Raw genomic sequence first — 21,398 nt, forward strand, 5'->3', positions numbered from 1 at the left:
AGCCAAGAGTAAGACGATTAACCGACTGCGCCACCCAAGCACCCCTCAAACTGTTTTTCATATATGGTGTGAGGCAGGGGCCAAGGCTAATTTTTTCCAAATACATATTGGTTAAGGAGATTTGCCCCTCTCCACTGAACTGCACTGGCATCTGTTTTAAATGAGTATTTAAGTAGGTCTATTTCTGTACTCTCTATTCTTTATTCCTGATATATTTGTCTATCCTTGTATCATTAAGTCACTGTTCTGATTTCCCTAACTTTACAGTAAATCTTGAAACCACATACAAACCTCAAACTTTTTTTTTTTTTTAAGTAGGTTCCATGCCCAGCGTAGAGCCCAACACAGGGCTTGAACTCACGGCCCTGAGATTAAGACCTGAGCTGAGATCAAGAATCGGATGCTTAGGGGCATCTGGGTGGCTCAGTTGGTTAAGTGTCTGCCTTCGGCCCAGGTCACGATCCCATGATCCCTGGGATCGAGCCCCATGTTGGGCTCCCTGCTCTGCAGAGAGCCTGTCTCTCCCTCTCCCTCTGCCTGCCGCTCTGCCTACTTGTGTTCTCTCTATGTCTCTGTCAAATAAAGAAATAAAATCTTTAAAAAGAAAAAAAAAGAATTGGACGCTTAACTCTCTGAGCCACCCAGATGCCCCCTTTCTTCAAGACTGTTTTGGCTATTCTAGGTTTTGTATTTCCACTAAATATTAGAATCAGCATGTCAATTTCTCTCTCTCTCTTTCTTTCTGAGAGAGAGCAGGAGTGGGGGTGGGGAGGCAGAGGGAGAGAGAATCCCAAGCAGGCTGTGTGTCCGGCACAGAACCCAACACGGGGCTTGATCTCACGGCCCTGAGATCATGACCTGAGCCAAAATCCAGAGTCAGATGCCCAACCGACTGAGTCACCCAGGCGCCCCCTGTCAATTTCTATTTTTAAAATGTCTACTGGCATTCTGTTTATTCTGTAAATCAATTTTGGGAAAAATATCACCTTAAAAATAATACTGAGTTTTCCAACCCACGAGCCTGGATCAACTCTCCATTTATTTAGAACTTTAACTTCTCTCAGCAATATTTTGTGGTTTTCATTATAGAGCAGTTTTCTCAGCTTCAGCACTACTGAGATTTTGTGAGGAGTTGTCCTATGCACCGTAGGATGTTAGGTAGCATCCCTGGCCTCTCTCCACATACTAGTAGTATCCCCCAGTTGTGAGAACCTAAAGGTCTCCATACGTTACCAAATGCCCCTGCAGGAGGAAGATGAAATTAACCCTCCTCCACTGAGAACCACTGTTGTAGATGTTTTCAAGTATCTTCTGTTGTATTATTTCCTGGGTATCTGATGTTACTGGTGCTAACTGCAAGCTGTGGTGCATTTTACATTTCACTTCTCAACAATCTGTTCTAGATCACATGTCAATAAACTTCAACTACAAGTGACCAGATGATAAATATTTAGGCTTTTCAGGCCATATGGTCTCCATTATAACAACTTAAATCTGCCTATGTAGTTTTTTAGCAGCCATAAACAACATATAATAAATGGGTGTGCATGTATTCCAATAAAACTTTACCAAAACAGGAGGCTGGCTGGATTCAGTCCACAGACCACAGTTTGCCAACCCATCTGTTCTAGAATAAAAAATATAGTTCATTTTGTATATTTACCATGTATTCCCTTGCCATGCTAAATTCACTTATTCATTCTAATGGTTTGAATATTCTTTTGCATTTTCTAGTACACAATCATGACACCTTCAAATAGAGACATTTTTAGTTCTTCCTTTTCAATCTTTATTATCTTTCTTTCTTGCCTTTATGTATGTAAACTTTTCATTTCACTGATCAAATTTAGGAAATTCTCTCCCATTCCTCAGTTGTTGATAAGTAGGTGCTGAATTTTTATCAAATGCCTGTTCTGTGTCTCTTGGGATTCTAGTTTTTCTCCTTTATTCTGTTAATGTGGTAAATTACTAATAATTTTCAAATGTTAAAATAACTTTGCATTTCTGCGATAACTTTACTTTGTCATTAGGTACTATTCTTTTTATGAATTGCTGACTTTCATTGCTAATATTGTTAAGGATTTTTAAATACATGTCCACAGAGATGGTGGGCTGTAATTTTCTTTTCTTGTAATGACCTCATTAGATTTCGGTATCTTAGTTAGCCAGGATATCATGTTTTTATCTCCTCCTGTTTGGGTTTAGGAAAGTTGTATTTTTTTAAGGAATCTGTCTATTTTATCTAAGATGTCAAATTTGTTGATTTAAACTCATCCATAAGATCTGTTCTTTAAGGATCTATAATGATATCTACTCTTTCATTCCTCATATTGGTAATTTGGGTCTTCTCTTTTTCCTTGATCAGTCTTGCTAGGGCCTGGCTTTGTTGATGTTATGTATATTTTGGCTTTTGTTTTATTTATTTATTTATTTAAAATTCTTTATTTAAATGCAATTTAGTTAACATATACTATATTACTAGTTACTGGGGTAGAATTTAGTGATTCATCAGTTGCATATAACACCCAGTGCTCATTACATGAAGTTATTTTGGCTTGTTTCTATTTCACTGATTTATGCTTTTAATTTTTTCTCCTTCTACTACATTTGGGCTAATTTTCTTTCCTTTTTTCTTAGCTTCTTAAGCTGGTAGTCTAGAGCACTAATTCTAAAACATTCTTATTTTCTAATATATGCATTTGAAAGTATAAAATTTTTTAAAGGTGTAAAATTTCCTCTAAGCTCCACTCACAAATTTTGATATGCTGCATTTTATGATCACTAAAAAGTATTTTCTAGTTTCTCTTATGCTTTCTTCTTTGATTCATTAGTGATTTATAAGTTTGCTCAATTTCCAGTTATTGGAATTTTTCAAGTTATATTTATTTATTTTTTAAGATTTTTGACAGAGAGAGAGAGATAGCTAGAGCAGGAACATAAGCAGGGGGAGTGGGAGAGGGAGAAGCAGGCTTTCAGTGGAGCAGGGAGCCCAACGCAGGGCTCGATCCCAGGACCCGGGGATCCTGACCTGAGCTGAAGGCAGACGCTTAACGACTGAGACACTCAGGCACCCCTCAAGTTATATTTATTTAACTTATGGTTATGAGAACACACCATGTATGATTTCAGTCCTAAATTTAATGTAACTTGTTTTATGGCCTAGGATTTGATCTATCCCATTAAGTGGTCCATATTTACATGAAAAGAATCTATATTCTACAATTTTGGGGTGCACTATTTTATAAAAGTTACCATCTAGAATTATTAAAGCTTCCTGATGAACTGTCCTCTGTATCATTAGGAAGAATCCTTCTTATCTCTGGTAGTACCCCTGATCTTTAAGTTTCTTTGCTGTTAATTTGTCTAACATGGTTTTCTTCTTATTAGTATCTGTATGGTATGCCATGCTGTTTTTTATCTTCTCCTCTTTCAGTGTATTTCTTATAAACATTACATAGTTAGGTCTTGTTATTTTTCTGAGTTCAGTTTGATGATCTCTGCCTTTTAACTGGAATGTTTAATTCCCTTACACTTTATCAAAGTGGATCTTGAACAATCTTCAGTCTGTCAGCCCCAATGTATGAAATACTCAACTGGCTTTATGCTAACTATAAAGTTCATAAGCCTGTCTTCTAAATGTTCATCAAAATGATCTAAATTTTCATTAAAAATTAATCTGTATGAAATACTGGAGACTAAGAGAATCATTGTCTAATACGGCTTGACTATGTTTAACCAGCTAAAATGTACCCATTTGTCTGTCTATTCAGCCAACAGTTCTCAGTCTTGTCCACAGGGTATTATGAGACTTAGCATGCCATGGCACTTTTGCTGTTTCCTTTATTGTGGGGTCATTAATTTTTCCTAAGGATCCATAAATTAAAGTCAATAAAGACCTAATCTTTGCACTTAAGAATTATTTTGGCATCAGCTTTAAAAAAATACTGTTTTAATTCTGTCTGGTGTATCATTCTTTTCAATGTATGAGAGTATCTGTTTCCTCACTATCTTGCAAAAATACTATATATACACACTTAAACTTTTGGGCTTTTGCCAAATTGATCGTGAGAAATGGTGCCTCAGTACAGATTTAATTTGTGTATCTCATCATAAGCAAAACTTAAGCATTTTTCCACATTTGAAGGACATTTGTACTACTTTCTTTCTGAAAAAGGCAAAGTTAGTTCCTAACACCTGCCTCTTTTTCTGTTGGGTTGTAGGTCCTTAATTTTGGAAGCCCTATAGATGTTACAGATACTAATCTTCATGATACAAATTGTAAAAAAAAAAAAACAAAACCTGTAAAAAGACTATAAACATCTAAGAATTAAAATGGAAAAAAATTTTCCCAAATAGCAAGAGTTTCCCTGATTTAAGCTTCCTTTTTAAGTCAGAATACTCTACTGTATTCTTACAACAAAGTAAGCTAAAGAAAAGGAAATGTTATTAAGGAAATCATTCAGGGGCACCTACGTGGCTGAGTCAGTTAAGCATCCTACTCTTAGTTTCGGCTCAGGTCATGATCTCAGGGCCATGAGGCTGAGGCCTGTATCTGCTCAAGATTCTCCCTTCCTCTCCCTCCCCTGCTCACAAATTCTCTCTCTCTCTCAAATAAATATCTTAAAAAAAAAAAATCACATGGTAGAAAAAAATACATTTACTAATGTATTTACTGGAAAAAACCCACATGTAAGTGGACCTGTGCAGTTCAAATACATTTGCTCAAGGGTCAAGTGCCTTAGGGATCAAAAACAAGAGGCTTAGATTAAAATCTGGCTTAATTTGTGCTAACACAAACCATACCTGAGTTAACTCCTTTTCTAAAAATCACCTACCACCTTAATCAGTGCAGTAATTTTCTTCCTCCTCCTCATTTAACAACTTCTGAATATTATATATAGCTCTCTAGTCACTCCACAAACTATCCTACCAATATGGAAATCAACAAATGAAAAATAATCATCTACTGCAAAAATTACTCAACTGACATGGAAAATACAAATAAAACCCTCTACCTTTGTGACACCCAAAGAACAGTAAACTAGCAACTCCCAATAATACCAAAATTAGATAAAAGCATATATAAGAAATAGATACTCTGATTAGAAAAGCAGGCTCTGAAGAATGGTAGCAGCAGTATTTACTATGTAACACTATATGCTAGACCCTATTCAAATGCTTCACACATATTAGGTCATACAAACTTCACAGTAATGTACGAGGTAAGTGCAGTAATAATCTCAATGTTAGCCAACTACTCAATTTAGTGAAAGGAGTCTCAAAAGGATAATTTGCAACTGCCCCTTATTTAAATCCTCAGAATAGGATTCTAACAGTTATAGCTAACAGGGTAAATCTGGATTTACCAACTGCTATATCATCACATTAGGAGACATTTAATTAGTTAACTATGGCAATGCCAAACTTTAAGGCTTGATTAAAATGGTGACCATGAGAGGTCTCCATTATAAAGGCACAATGTCGTCCCCTCTGTAATTAATTAAATGTGGGATGATATTTTAAGGCCATTTTAATATTCTGTCCAACACTGTTCACCCAATGATTTTAGCATCCACTGATAATCCTTGCTAATGAATACACTGGATATTACAAAAATGGTGATTATTTGTATCTACCATTCCTTCTATTTATTAGTTGGGACTTTTTTGTTAAAAAAGAGCATTGTTGGGGCACGTGGCTGGCTCGGTCGGAAGAACATGTGACTTTTGATCTTGAGCCTCATGTTGGGTATAGAGATTACTTAAATAAATAAACTTAAAAAAAAAAAGAGCACTGTTTTCCCTTCTTTTCTCAAGGGGCCCATGTTCCTTCTAGTGGGGAATGGTATATAGAAACCAAGAACTGGGTCTACACATATTCTTTGCTACAGGGTATCATTGCTTCTAGGTCCTTTCTATGAACAGAATTAGGAAATAACCAGTTTTAAAAAAGTTCACATTCATGCTTCCAATTCACATTCAACACCACGGGGTTCTTCCTTACTCCTATGTTTCCTTCTCCGTTCTCCACGGAAAGGACAGCATTTCCCAACAACATCATTATATTAGTCATTTGCCCTATCCTATAATACATACAAAACAGTTTCAAAATTAACACCAATACCACTACCAATTACAAACCCTAAGTCAAGGGATTTTTAGTTTTGTTCTTACAATATACCCCTACTAAGACTGTAAAAGTTACCTGAATTCTTTTTTTCTGTGTGGTTATAGTATCAATTTGATATAAACAGCACCAGTTATTTCTGTTTATATCCATTCAATTTTAGGATTTATTTTTTCCCATCCTTTTTGATTTTGTGAATAAGCAAAACATTTACAAACCTGAAAAGTCACAACCACATAAAGAAAGTATATTTATAAAAAGGAATTAATTTTAACAAAACTTGTTAACATGCTAATGGTTTCAAGATATACCTGAAACTGGATTTGTGATGCAGAGAAACAGGGTAAACTGATAAATGGTTATTTCAACTGAATTAGAAAAGATTAAGGGCTAGAATTTGAGATTTAAAAAGTTATTTTTTACTGTGAAAATTTCTACTAAAGAGCTAAAATGCACAGCTATAAAAACAAAAAAACAGAGCTGAACTGATTATATCTAGCTTTCTCTTTACAGTGTTAATGTTTCTAAAACGTTGTTACAATAAACAAAGCATCATGCCCTCAAACATGCTATGTGTGATTATCTTTTCACATTCTACCTAATATAAATACTTCTTATTGGCATTATTATTCCCTAATAATAGCATTATCTCCAACCATCCTTTTGAAAACCCATCCTGTTGGAAAAAAATGTTTATTTTACGATTTTTTTAAAGATTATTTTTCTAGTAATCTCTACACCCAATGTGGGGCTCGAACTCATGACCCCGAGATTAAGAGTTACATGCTCTTCCAACTGAGCCAGCCAGGTACTCCAGAAAAAAATGCTTATTTTAAATGGAGATATCTTATGTAAATTTAAAATAACATTCAATGATATCTGGCAATTGACTAGATCTAGATTTAAAAAAAAAAGTGACTATTCTGAGAGATGAACTTTATAGAACCACTAGTTATTAAGGACATTAAATAAAACCTTTAAATTAATAGGTTACAAAAGGAACACCAAACAACATGTCTGTAAATTTGTGGTAAAGACAGGTAAATTTAAGAAAAACAAAGAAAAGAAAAAGAAAAAAGCACAACATACCAACACCAACAGCACCAAACTGCTGCCCGACTAATGAACTTGGACTGAACTGACTGTATGTCGACATCCTGCCAAAAGGTCCATAGGAACCCACTGACTGGAATGAAGAAGTAGATGAGCCTAGTGAAGACTGAAGAAAGATCATGGGTTATTTTTCCAGGCTCTACACAACATGTATATAATGAAAAAAATTCAAATATTTACATTTTTAAAGAAGGCTTTAAATTATAACTATTAGATACAAAACCAATTATAATAACTTACAACACGCACTTAATATCAAAACAGTTTAACAACCTCCTGATTTCAATAGTTGTATATGTGCCAATTATGCTTGATGTGACTTATAAATATATTTTTCTACAGTTAAGTAGAGTTAAGAGTTTTATAGCAAGTTTAGGAAAGAATGAAAGAAAAGTTACTTGAATAAGTAAAGTAACTTTGTTTTAAGAAAAAATATGGGAAAAATTACATTTGGTTATACTGAGTTTTAGTCTGGTGCTGACAAAAATAAGGTATCTCACTTGTCATTTTGCTCATATTTCAATCATCTGAAGTACGCTATTAAATTTACAGGGAAGAGATGCAGAAACAAACTATCCCACACAAGACCATTTACATTTTTATTTTTTATTTATCTTTTTAAGTAGGCTCCATGTCCAGCATGGAATCCAATGTGAGGCTCGAACTCACAACTCTGAGATCAAGACCTAAGCTGAGATCAAGGGTCAGATGCTTAACCAGCTGAGCCACTCATGCGCCCCATGACCATTTACATTTTTAAAATATATTTTTCATTAAGTTAAAGAACATTTTACAAAAATTTCAACTTACTAAACCTAAAATGTATTATAGAACGTATATATGGATATTATATATTCATTTATCTTCATATAAAATATCTCATAATACAAATATGAAGTGTACTAATTACAAAAAGGATATAAGCTCATTGATGGTAGGACCCTGTCTGTGTGTTCACTGCTAGTATCAGGCACATGGCAGGTGTTCAATAAATACTTTTGTATGTATGAATCAAAAGGTCAAAAGTCAAAATTTATGGTGAATGGAAGAAGTTATTCAACACCAGTTTGACTTCTGTTTTCTTGGTTCTTCAGATTCCATAAAGCTGATAACTTAAATAACTATTTCCCTGGAGAATTATCAGAAAATCTATACAAGAGAGAGTCAGATAATACCACTCTTTGGTGTAGGCTATCTCTACTAAAATGTGTCTCTTCTCTCTCCATTTAAGAAAATGCACATTTTCTCAGGATTCCTTCAGACTTACTTCCTTAAAAGTTAGACTTAACAAGGAGTGGGGGGGGAGAGAAGAGGAATTTCTCCAATTTATAAGAATAAATTTAATTATTTCTTACTAAAAAACTTACATTCAGGGAAGATAAATATATTAAATAAATATTAAAAGGTACTTTCTCTTTTTTTCCCATTTTTTACAAGATTTTATTTTTAGGGCGCGTGGGTGGCTCAGTCAGTTAAGTGTCGGTCTTCGGCTCAGGTCATGATCCCAGGATCCTGGGACTGAGTCCCCCATCAAGCTCCCTGCTCAGCAGGGAGTCTGCTTCTTCCTCTCCCTCTGCCCCTCCTCCCCATCTGTGCTTGCGCTTTCTTAAATAAAATCTTAAGAAAAAAGATTTTATTTTTAAGTAATTTCTATGCCCAACATGGGGCTCAAACCCATAACCCTGAGATCAAGAGTCACACACCCCACCAAATGAACCAGCCAGGCACCCCTTTTTTTCCAGTTTAATTATATATCACTTATTATTTTCTTTAGAAGAGTTCATTAGGTATTTTAATATTGGAAGTAAGACAAATCTTATGCAAGATAATATATATTCTAAGAATCTGTTTTGTGGAAAACTAAGATTTCACCACAGCATAAAACAAAGTTAATTTAAAAAAATCTAATTTAAAAAAATCTAAAAGTATTACATTACTTAAAAAAAAAACAACAAGCATATTTTAGTGCAAATGACCAAAGACTGACAAGAAAAAGGGTTGAGCAGAAAATGATGGATCCAAGAGGAAAATCATGGGGGCCATAAGCTTTTAATCAGTTATGCCCTAAAATGAAAACACTCCTATGTCAATCCGCTTCCTCTGCTGTTATAACTAAAATTCAGGCAGTTTCTATATACTTCCAATTATCATGTAAACAAGACCTGTAATGAATATCCTCCTTAATTCATAACTTATAATCTTTTAGAAATCATGTATTTCTGTTTTTAATAAAATATAAATTTTTTATTTCTTTTACTGAGAATCCTTAGGGTCTTCTTTGTTCATACATTATTTTATTTATTTATTTATTTAAAAAATTTATTTTATTTGTCAGAGAGAGAGAACAAGCAGGGAGAGCAGCAGGCAGACAGGCGGAGAGAAGTAGGCTCCCCACTGAGCAGGGAGCCTGATGTGGGATTAGATCCCAGGACCCTGGGATCATGACCTGAGCCAAAGGCAGATGCTGAACAGGCTGAGCCACCCAGCCATCCCTTTTTAGACCTTATTTAGAGAATTGAGTAATATACCTATGTATGTTAAAATCCCTTTATGTTTGTGCTGTATTATACAATACTGCATGCATACTATGTTATATATATGTATGATACCAATATGATTTATTACTTTTTTTCACTGAACCTAATAGTCTTACCTAAGAGTAGCCATTACCACCCTGGTTTGTAATATGAACCAAATGTGAATAATATAGTAAGTGACATGGATCCTGGATTCCAGAGCCAGACTATCTGGTTCTGTCCAAATTGTGGCTCTATCTTAATTTACTCACTTGTAAAAAGGAGAATTATACAATTATACTATAATTATAGTACCAAGTTCAGAGAGTATTGTGAGGATTGACTTACTGTATGTGCAGTAGTTTGAATAGTGCTTCTCATACAGTTAGACCTCAATAAATGTAAGCTATTTTTAACCTGCTAAAATCAGAAAATATTTTATGATAAAAATAAATCCCTCTATTTATTTCTTTCTTTATTTTTTTAAAGGTTTTATTTATTTGACAGAGAGAGACACAGCGAGAGAGGGAACACAAGCAGGGGGAGTGGGAGAGGAAGAAGCAGGCTTCCCGCAGATCAGGGAGCCCGATGCGGGGCTTGATCCCAGGACCCTGGGATCATGACCTGGGCCAAAGGCAGACGCTTAAGGACTGAGCCACCCAGGAGCCCCTTTATTTATTTATTTTTAAAATTATTTTAGTTGTTTTATTTATCTGACAGAGAGAGAGAGAAAGAGCGAGAGCAGGAACACAAGCAGGGGGAGAAGGAGAAGCAGGTTCCCCGCTGAGCAGGGAGCCTGATGCGGGGCTCGATCCCAGGACCCTGGGATCATGACCTGAGCTGAAGGCAGACGCCTAATGACTGAGCCACCCAGGCGCCCCATATTTCTTGCTTTTAGTCCAAACTTATGATCTAAAGAAAAAAAACCTAGATGAAAACATTATCCAGGTATTTTAGGTTTAGGTAACTAGGAAATGATAAGCACACGAACATTCAATTGAGGAAAAACAAAAACACCCCAAAACCAAAATAGAAGAGAGGTAAAAGCCAAGACTAGCCATGTACTTGAAGTTTTCTTGCACTCTAAGACATATTTACTATCAGATACCTGAACGATAGCTGGGTCCTGAGGCAAAGAACATTGTGGTTTTGGTGGCTCACAAACAGTGAGGTCTTTAATATCACTCCCACGGAATATGATGTATTCAAAGACTTCATCTCGAGGTGGTATTGGACGATCTGTTGGTCTGTCTTCTGTACCGAAGGACCGAACTGGTGAGAAAACAGAGGATATGAGAGATATGTGTACTCATCACATTCATGTAGTGCCTCTTAGAAATGCACTCTTTCAAATACCAATGAACAGCAGTTCTTAAATGTCATCTGTGAGAAAATATTCATTAATCTGTAGCTCAAGAAATTTTGTTTAAAAAAAGAGGAAAATAGAGTGGGTTCTGCCTAGAGCTAAAAGAGCTAAATGTACTCAATTTAAAAGACAATCTGTATTATGAGGTCATGTTCTTCCTACATTTTTATTTATTTATATCTTTGGTGGTTGTGGTGAGAGGAGGTGTTAAAAATGTCCTCTTTCATTGTTGATTTTTTAATATCATTCAGCAAAATAAAAAATTAGCAAACCTATGTGAGATTTCTTGTTGGGGGGTGGAATGGCAAGTGAAGATTTCCCCGTCCATAAAATCCCAAAGTTTGGGAAATTGAGCTTTTGGATTAAGAGAAGACAATGAAGGGAACATCTATCCCAGTGAGTGGTAGGTCCTCTAGAAGCCAAGCCAACCAGCTGTCAGGTACTCAGCCCCAGGGGACAGCCTGAAATGCCCTAGTTACCTAAAATACCTATCTCATAATTAAATCGGATTATTTCAACACTTAAGATAGCATTACTCAAAGTTAAACTGTGGACCACCTACACCAGGGTAAGCTGGCTAAAAAGATTTCTGGGATCCTATTCAAATACACTGAATCAGACGTTCTGAGGAGAGGGTCCATAAATCTGCATTTTAAACCAATTCCTCGAGTTTCTTATGAATACTAAAGTTTCAGGTTCACTATCTTAGACTTCTGAAAATGTCTGCATCCATACAGAAGGTTCAAATAAGAAAGTTTGAAAGATCATGTATTATCCATTTAAGAATGTCCTAGAGGGAGTAAACCCCTTAAGATTGTGCAACATTTTGAATGTATACATTTTTCTGTAGAATAGATCCAGGGTTAGATTAAATATGCACATAATTTCATTTTAAATAATGCCTCCTTCTTTCATGCTAAAAAGTCTATTACTTATGATACTTCCAGAAAAGATGGTGGCATAGATGTGGGCTTGCAGGAGGATATCCTTCCCCAAAACTAAATAGCCAAAAAGAGTTAAAATATCCCTAAACTAGGAGATCTCAAATTTATACCATGAAATTTTATTAAAAAGTATCACTCCAATACTGAATGAGTTAGTCCAAACTGGAAGACCAATCTGAGAATCCATATGCAGCATGCCCTGGGAAATGCTCACTGGTACCTCCACATTGGTAGATGGAGACAGGAGCATGGATGTGGTAAGGGAAAAGATGTGGAATACCCTAGTTGAAGTTCCTCTTCCCCTAGTGGCCAAAGAGTACTTTATAATGGCAGGAGTAAGTGACAAGGTTCTGTATTTTGTCCTGTATCTTAAAGGAAGAATAAAGAGCTAGAAAAATCAGGATTAAGAAAATTACAAAGAAATCAGTATCATCCCTAACCTCAGTGGCAGCAACAGCATCACCAGAACACCATGTATACAGCCTCAGGCCTCAGAAGTAATACACTAGTTCATCTTGAAGCAGAGGGAGGAAAAGTCAAAGTCCTCCTTTTTTTCTTTAAAAGAAAGAGAGAGACAACAGAGCGAGAGAGAGAGCACAAGTGGGAGGGGGGAGGGGCAGAGGGAGAAGCAGGCTCCCCACTTAGCAGGGAGCCTGATGCGGGACTCGATCCCAGGACCCTGGGATCATGACCTGAACCAAAGGCAGACGCTTAACTGACTGAGCCACCCAGGCGCCCTCTCAAAGTCCTCCTTATACAAAAACCACCGACAAGCTCCATTAGGTTTTCCAAGGCCTAATGAAACCATTCAAAGTATACCCATGTGTTCACTAGACAGATGAAAAATCCATTCAGGATTAATATTTGTCACAGGAAATAGAAGAAAATTTCAGAAAGAATTGCTTTACCTATTTGAGAAAAATAAAATTCTTATGATCAAAATGACACTGAAAAGAAAAGGTAGCATACAGAATTAAGGAAAGAGAAGAACAGACAAATGTAACAGCAGAATAACTGTATCAACAACACAACAGTAAAAGCAGTAAAACCAAGTCATTAATAGAGAACAATTCTGAGAAAAAGGAAGTAAGATGTAAAGAAAAAGTACAGAAATAAAATGGTTGAAGATGACTGTTATGCAGATCCAGACAAGAGAATAAGAGAAAACATAAAGATGTAACAGAAATTTCCTGACATGAAGACCTAAATTTGATCAAAGGGTTTTGCTCTATTTCCAGAAAAAGATTTAGTGCACTATAAGCTATAGAGAATTATCCTTTGCTGTATCAAATTAAAGAACTCACAGAAACAGTGGTATCAAACAAAATATAAAAGATGATGAATACATTTGTAACAGTGTGGATGGAACTAGAGGGTATTATGCTAAGTGAAATAGGTCAGAGAAAGACAATTATATGATTTCACTCATATGTGGAATTTAATAAACAAAACAGAGGATCATAGGGAAAGGGAGGAAAAAATAAAATAAGATGACATCAGAGAGGGAGAGAAACTGTAAGAGACTCTTAATTCTACAGAACAAACTGAGGGATGCTGGAGGGGAGGTGGGTGGAGGGATGGCATAACTGGGTGATGGGCATTAAGGAGGGCACTTGATGTAATGAGCACTGGGTGTTATATGCAACTGATGAATCACTAAACTATCTCTGAAACTAATAATAAACTCTGTTAATAACTGAATTTAAATTAAGAGATGAAGAATAAATTCATTTAAGCACACAAATGTGTATGACAATTTACTATGGTCTTACAACAGAATGTAAGTTTAATAGTTCTGAAAAAAGCTAACTTACATACTGACAAAAGTCAGGATGGTTTATCACATAGTAGTCTAACAAATATTGGAAGACAAAGATGAGTGGAAATAGAGGAAAACACAAAAGGAAATACAGAAATTGATACTCTCATCTGTTATAGCAGGGAGTCACTTGATAAAATTTTTTGGGAAGTTGATAAATTAATATATGTAGGCTTAAAATTTGGTTATTTGAGGGGTGCCTGGGTGGCTCAGGCGGTTAAGCGTCTGCCTTTAGCTCAGGTCATGATCCTGGGGTCCTGGGATCGAGTCCCACACAGGGAGCCTGCTTCTCTCTCTGTCTGCCGCTCCCCCTGCTTGTGCTCTCTCTGGCTCTCTCTCTACCTCTCTCCCTCTCAAAAAAAAAAAAAAAAAAATTGGTTATTTGAGGTCCTAAAGGTAACCAACATTAGACTTTAAAACTAAGGGCATATTTTCCATAATGTGGTGTGAAGAAAACCTGTATCATACAGCAAAAGAGGAAAATGAAAAAGTATGAAAAAAGAGACCATGGAGAATGAATTACACACACCAAGAGTATGAAAAACATGCTCTAATGATGGAGACTGGTTTGATCAGATTTAATATTTCCAATAGACAATTCTTGTACCATTATAAAGAACAAATTAACAGAGATTGGAAGGACACACATGGCTGGAAGATAATACAAACAACCTGGGCACTGAGAGTGGAAAGAAAGGCATGATGAGCACAGAAAAGGTAGAAAATCACCATTACTGTTCAGCTACAACACATTTCAACACATTAATTAGCTTATGTGCAAATTAAGTAAAGGAACTGTCAGTATAGTGAGAAATCACATTGGTTCATCCCCAATTTTTCTTGTTATTTAATTTTTGCACTTGTGGTAACAGAGCTAATACAGCAAACCATGGAAAACTAGTATATGATACCCACTCACCCCATGTTTCCTCTTGGCTCAACTCGGCTACATAGTCTTAAAAGTACTTATTGCACGGTTCTCCCTGATCTTGATGCACTCTTTCCCTGTCTCCAGCAACAAGCCTCAATTCTTGTATCTTCTTCCATCAGGCTTTCAATTTTTTCTTTGAAGCTGACAAACAACTTTATTAGGTATAATTCACTACCAGCACTTTTGTTAATGCTATCATTTTAATTTTTAAAAAATCATGGTAAGAACACATCTGAAAAATTTTTAAACCAATATAGTACAGTATTTATATAACAAGATGTTGTAGAGATATAGAACTTTATTATCTTGTTTAATTGAAACTTTATACCCAAGAAACCATGATTCTTCATTTCCCCCACCCCCAGGCCCTGGCAACCACCCATTCTACAGTATTTGTCCTTCAGTGATGGTGGGAAACAAAATGAAAATGGAAGAAGACCAGTTTGGAAGTTACCAGACAAGTAATGGTGAAGAGGAACTTAAAGAAAGGCAACAGTCTTAAAGAGACTCAAACTCACCAAAAGAATATGATTTATTGGATGCAGTTTCTTACTTAGAATTCTACAACTCTGGTCTTTTTTTATTTTTCAAAATAGGTATATTATTTGTAATATCAAAAAGTTAAGTAGATATAGGGGCGCCTGGCTGGCTTAGTCAGAGGAACATGCAACTCCCAATTGCAGGGTTGTGAGTTCAAGCCCTATTTTGGGGGCTTTTAAGCCCCTACTTAAAAAAGAGAATTAAGGGGCACCTGGCTGGCTCAGTCAGTTAGGTGTCTGCCTTCAGCTCAGGTCATGATCTTGGGGTCCTGGGATTGAGCCCTGCTTCCAGCTTTGCATTCAGTGGGGAGTCTGCTTTTCTCCCTCCCTCGCTTCTCCTCCCTCTCATGCTTGCTCACTCTCTCAAATAAATCAAGAAAATCTTAAAAAAAATTTAAAAATCAGGTGAATATACATAGTAACATTAAACATGTTATATGGGGCAGATTACAAAACTGTAATTTTCTTTTTTTTAAAGATTTTACTTATTTGACAGAGACACAGCAAAGAGAGGGAACACAAGCAGGGGGAGTGGGAGAGGGAGAAGCAGGCTTCCCGCCGAGCAGGGAGCCCGATGTGGGGCTTGATCCCAGGACCCCAGGATCATGACCTGAGCCGAAGGCAGACACCCAACGACTGAGCCACCCAGGCGCCCCTAAAACTATAATTTTCAAAAGATTACAACTACTTAAAATAAAAACACAGAGGTGACTGACATGAAAGATGGCAAAGTAGGAAGATCCAGGAATCAGTCCCAACACTGAAACAACTTTGACCCGGCACATGAAGTCTGAATAAACCATTTCAGAACTATGGAGTCTAATCACACACTTGTAGCATCCATGGGAGTACTTGATGAAGTAAGGCTGTTAACTTGTGGTAAATTTTGGCATTTTTGCATAGTGGCTAGCTGTTACTATTCATTAACTCCCATCTCCACAAAAGGCAGATATGGGGATGGTGGCTCATGATCCTGGTGCAGCTTTGCTAGTGCTAGGTGGGCAACAGGAAGCATATCCCACAAAAATCAGGGTTGTATGATTTGAACTACCTGGTAATTCACAGAGGGACTATTGTTTCAATCCTCAAAAGCCAAAGCACCTCCCCAGCAGTGTCCTGAAAATTTTTAAAAGCAACAGATTATCCTTTCCCCCCCTCAACAACAGCAGACTATACATTATTCTCAATTGCACATGGAACATTCTTCAGGATAGACCACGTTAGGCTAAATTCAATTCTCAATAAATTGAAAAAAGAAAAACTGAAAATTTACAAAGTAAATTTCTCTGTCCACAATGGAATAAAACTAGAAATGAATAATAAAAGGAAACTGGACCTGGAAATTAAATAACGCACTCTTAAACAACCAATGAGTCCAAGAAGAAATCACCAGGGAAATTAAGAAAAATTGAGACAAATAAAAAAGAAAACACAACGTGCCAAAACTATGGGATGTAAAGAACGCCATACTCAAGAGGGAAATTTATAGCTATAATCACATTAAAAAAAAATCTCAGGGTGCCTGGATGGCCCAGTTGGTTGAGAATTGGACTCCCGGTTTCAACTTAGGTCATGATCTCACGGGTTGTGGAACTGAGCCCCACGTCAGGCTCCACGCTCAGCAGGGAGTCTGCTTGAAGATTCTCTCCCTCCACTTGTGCTCTCTCTCAAATAAATCTTACAAAAAATTTCAAATCAACTTTACACCTTAAACATTAGAATAAGAGCAAACTAAACCCAAATCCAGCAGAAGGGAAGAAATAAGAGATTGGAGCAGAGATTAACAACATAGAGAACAGAAAAACAGAATCAACAAAACCAAAAGTAGGTTCTTTGAAAAGACAAACAAAACTGACAAACCTATAGCTAGAATGACTAAGAGAAAAAGGTGAGAAAATGCAAATCACTAAAATCAGAAATGAAAGCAAAGTCATTACTACCAACCTCATTGAATTTAAAAGGCTTATAAGAAAGAAACTACAAACAAATACCAACAAATTAGAAAATCTAGATAAAATAGAAAAATCCCTAGAAACAGCAAATTACCAAAGTGACTCAAGAAGAAACAGAAAATCTCAACGGATCTATAACAAGTAAAGAGACTGACCAGTAATCAAAAGCCTCCAAAGAACTAGGACCAGATGGTTTCATTGGTAAATTTTAGCAAACATTTAAGAAAACAACGCCAACCCTACTCAAACGCCTCCAAAAGAGACGAAAAGGGAATACGTCCTAATATATTCTTTGAGGCCAACATTACTCTGACACCAAAGTCAAAGATACCATAAGAAAACTATAGACCCGTATCTCTTATGAACACAAATACATAAGTCCTCAACAAAATAACAGCAAACAGAATCCAAAAGTATCTTAAAAGGATTACATATCATGACCAATGGGGATTTCATCCTAAGAAAGCAAGGTGATTCAACATAAAAAATAAAATCCAATGTAATATATACCACATTAATAAACTAAAGGGGCAAATACGTGACATGATCATTTCAATAGATGCAGAAAAAGCATTTGACAAAATTTAACACCCTTTCATGATAAAAACATTTAGTAAATAAGGAATAGGAGGAAATTACCTCAACAGGATAAATGGCATATATAAAAAACCAATAGCTAACATATTTAATGGTAAAAGATTGAAAACTTCCCCCTAGATCAGAAACAAAATAAGGATGTCCACTTTCACCACTGCCAGTCAATGTACTAGAAGTCCTAGCCAACATAATTACCAAGAAAAATAAATAAAAGGTATCCAAATTGGAGAGGAAGAAGTAAAACTCTCTTTTGGCAGATGACATGATTCCATATATGGGGATTCTACCTATACTGAATCCATAAAAAAAACTAAACAAAACTAGAGTTAATAAATGAATTCAGCAAAGTTACAGCTGCAATATCAACACACAAAAATCAGCTGTTTGTATATACAACAACGATCAATCAAAAAGAAATTAAGAAAACAATTTCACTTACAGTACCATCCAAATGAATAAAACATCTAAGAAAAATTTAACCAAGGAAGTGAAAGACTTGTATACTGACAATTACAAAAGACTACTGAAACAAATTAAAGAGCAGCTAAATAAATGGAAGTCATCCCATGTTCATGAACTGGAAGACTTAATATTAAGATTACAATGCTCCGGGGCGCCTGGGTGGCTCAGTCGGTTAAATGGCTGACTTTGGCTCAGGTCATGACCTCAGGGTCCTGGGATCAGGCCCCACATCAGCCTCCACACTGGTGGGGAGTGTGCATCTCTTTCTCCCCTCTCCCCCTCTGCCTGTGCATGTGCATTCTCCCTCTCTCAAAAAAAAGGATTACAGTGCTTCCCAGAGTGAGCTACCAATTCAGTGCAATCCCTATCAAAATTACAATCCACCACCCCCGAACTGGAAAAACCAAACTTCAAATTCATGAAAAATTTGGAAGACTTGTACTTCCCAATTTCAAAACTTACTACAAAATTATAGTAGTCAAAACAGTATGTACTAGCATAAGGATTTATGGAATGGAACAATCTAGAAATAAACCCAAACATCTATGGCCAATTGATTTTCTTTTTTTATTTATGTATTTTTAAAAGATTTTATTTATTTGACAGAGAGACTGAGAGAGGGAACACAAGCAGGGAGAGTGGGAGAGGTTCGAGAAGCAGGCTTCCCGCCAAGCAGGGAGTCTGATGGCCTGAGCCGAAGGCAGACACTTAACTGACTGAGCCACCCGGGCGCCCCTGGCCAATTGATTTTAGATAAGGGTCAAAGAATATTCAACAGGGGAAAGAAGAGTCTTTTTAACTCTAACTTTTTAACATATGTCCCAAAACATGGTTTTGGGACAACTGGATGACAATATAAAAAGAATGCAATTGGAACTCTACCTATTCCAAAACAAAAACTAACTCAAAGCAGATGTGATGTTGTGATATAATAATATATATTTGGTCTTTGTCTCCAGCTCCTGGCCAGGGCTCTTAAAACCTTTATAACTTCCTAAGAAATAAAGGTACTAAGAGCATCTTTGTTGTAATATTTGGTCTTTGACCCTGGTTCCTAATGCAGAGCTCCTAAATCTCTTGGAATTTCCTAGGCAGTAAGAGCACGTTTTGTTCTAATGAGGAGACTCTTGCCTTTCTGGCAAATGATCAAACCAAGGAGGGGGTCGTAGGAAGCCTCAATTTTTAGCCAGTTGGTCAGAAGTACAGTTGTTAACTTGCAACTTGAGACTGGTGTGTGAAGTAGGCTGGTGTGGGTTGTCTCGTGGGACTGAGCCCCTAACCTGTGAGATCTGACACTAACTTCAAGTAGATAATGTCAGAACTGAATTAAATTGTAGGATACCCAGTTGGTGTCTACGGAGCTGGGAGAATTGGTTGATGTGATGACTGAACATGTGGTGCCCAGAACTATTGAGTAAACTGGTGAGTAGAGGAAAAAGCACAGTTTTTTTTCTTTTTAAAATATTTATTTATTTGAGAGAGAGAGAGAGAGAGAGAGTGAGCGCACATGCACGTGCACCAGGGGGAGGGAGAGGAACAGGGAAAGAATCCCAAGCAGACTCTGCACTATGTGCAGAACCCAATACGCGGCTCAATTCCATCCACGATCCCGAGATCATGATCCGAGTAGAAACCAAGAGTCTGACACTCAACCAACTGAGCCACCCAGGCATCCCACACAGTTTTTCTTTTAGTGGGTCAACAATCTAAATATAAGCCCAAACTATAAAACTATTAAGAGGACATAGGAGTAAATCTTTATGACCTCAGATCTGACAATGGATTCTTAGATTTGACACTGAAAGCATGAGCAACAAAAGAAAAAATAAATTGGAGTTCACAAAAATCAAAACATTTTGTGCATCAAAGAACAATACTGAGAATGGTCAGGGCGCCTGGGTGGCTCAGTTGGTTAAGCGACTGCCTTCGGCTCAGGTCATGATCCTGGAGTCCCGGGATCGAGTCCCGCATCGGGCTCCCCGCTCAGTGGGGAGTCTGCTTCTCCCTCTGACCCTCTTCCCTCTCGTGCTCTCTATCTCTCATTCTCTCTCTCTCAAATAAATAAATAAAATTAAAAAAAAATACTGAGAATGGTCAAAGACAAGCTATGGAATGTGAGAAATATTTGCAAGTCACATAAAAGGGCTTAATATCTAGAATATATAAAGAACTCCTAACAACTAAACAACAGGGATGCCTGGGTAGCTCAGTTGGCTAAGTGTCTGGCTTTGACTCATGTCATGATCCTTGCTAAGCAGGGAGCCTGCTTCTCCCTCTGCCTGCTGCTTGCCCTCTCTGACAAATAAATAAATAAAATCTTAAAAAAAAATAAACATGGGCGCCTGGGTGGCTCAGTTGGTTAAGCGACTGCCTTCGGCTCAGGTCATGATCCTGGGGTCCTGGGATTGAGTCCCGCCATCAGGTTCCCTGCTCAGCGGGGAGTCTGTTTCTCCCTCTGACCCTCCCCCCTCTCATGTGCTCTCTCTCTCTCTTTCTCTCTCAAGTAAATAAATAAAATCTTTAAAAAGAAATAAACAAACCCCAACAACTCAACAACAAAAAGACAAAGCATCCAATTAAAAATGGGCAAAAACTTGAAAAGATATTTCTCAATAAAAGATAGACAAGCAGTCCACAAGCTTGTGAAAAGAGGCTTAATATCCTTGGTCATTATGTTGTTGTTGTTGTTGTTTTTAAAGATTTTATTTATTTGACAGAGAGAGACACAGTAAGAGGGAACATAGGTAGTGGGAGTGGGAGAGGGAGAAGCAGGCTCCCTGCGGAGCAGGGAGCCCAATGCGGGGCTCGATCCCAGGACCCTGAGATCATGACCTGAGCCGAAGGTAGACGCTTAACGACTGAGCCACCCAGGCACCCCTCCTTTGTCATTATGTTAATACAAATCAAAACTATCATGAAATGCCACTTCGAAACTACTAGAAGGGCACAGCAGCAATGTCCACAATAGCCAAACTATGGAAAGAGCCAAGATGTCCATCAACAGATGGAATGGATAAAGAAGATGTGGTGTGT

The 21,398-nt window shown here is 37.0% G+C and overlaps 1 protein-coding gene across 4 annotated transcripts in view; it reads right to left on the minus strand.

Moving 5' to 3' along the window:
• LSM14A (LSM14A mRNA processing body assembly factor) overlaps positions 1-21,398 on the minus strand; it is a 62,122-nt gene that overhangs the window by 23,259 nt on the left and 17,465 nt on the right. For all 4 annotated transcript variants that reach the window (XM_025854307.2, XM_025854305.2, XM_073885424.1 and 1 more), the window contains exons 2-3: positions 10,864-11,027; positions 7,216-7,345 (exon numbers count right to left, since the gene is read on the minus strand). In XM_025854307.2, coding sequence (XP_025710092.1) covers positions 7,216-7,345; positions 10,864-11,027 — 294 coding nt within the window. The remainder of the gene's footprint in view (positions 1-7,215; positions 7,346-10,863; positions 11,028-21,398) is intronic.

This window comes from Callorhinus ursinus, unplaced genomic scaffold (genome assembly GCF_003265705.2).
Source record: "Callorhinus ursinus isolate GAN/ISIS: 27379988/994484 unplaced genomic scaffold, GSC_fseal_2.0 scaffold61, whole genome shotgun sequence".
Classification (NCBI taxonomy): Eukaryota; Metazoa; Chordata; class Mammalia; order Carnivora; family Otariidae; genus Callorhinus; species Callorhinus ursinus.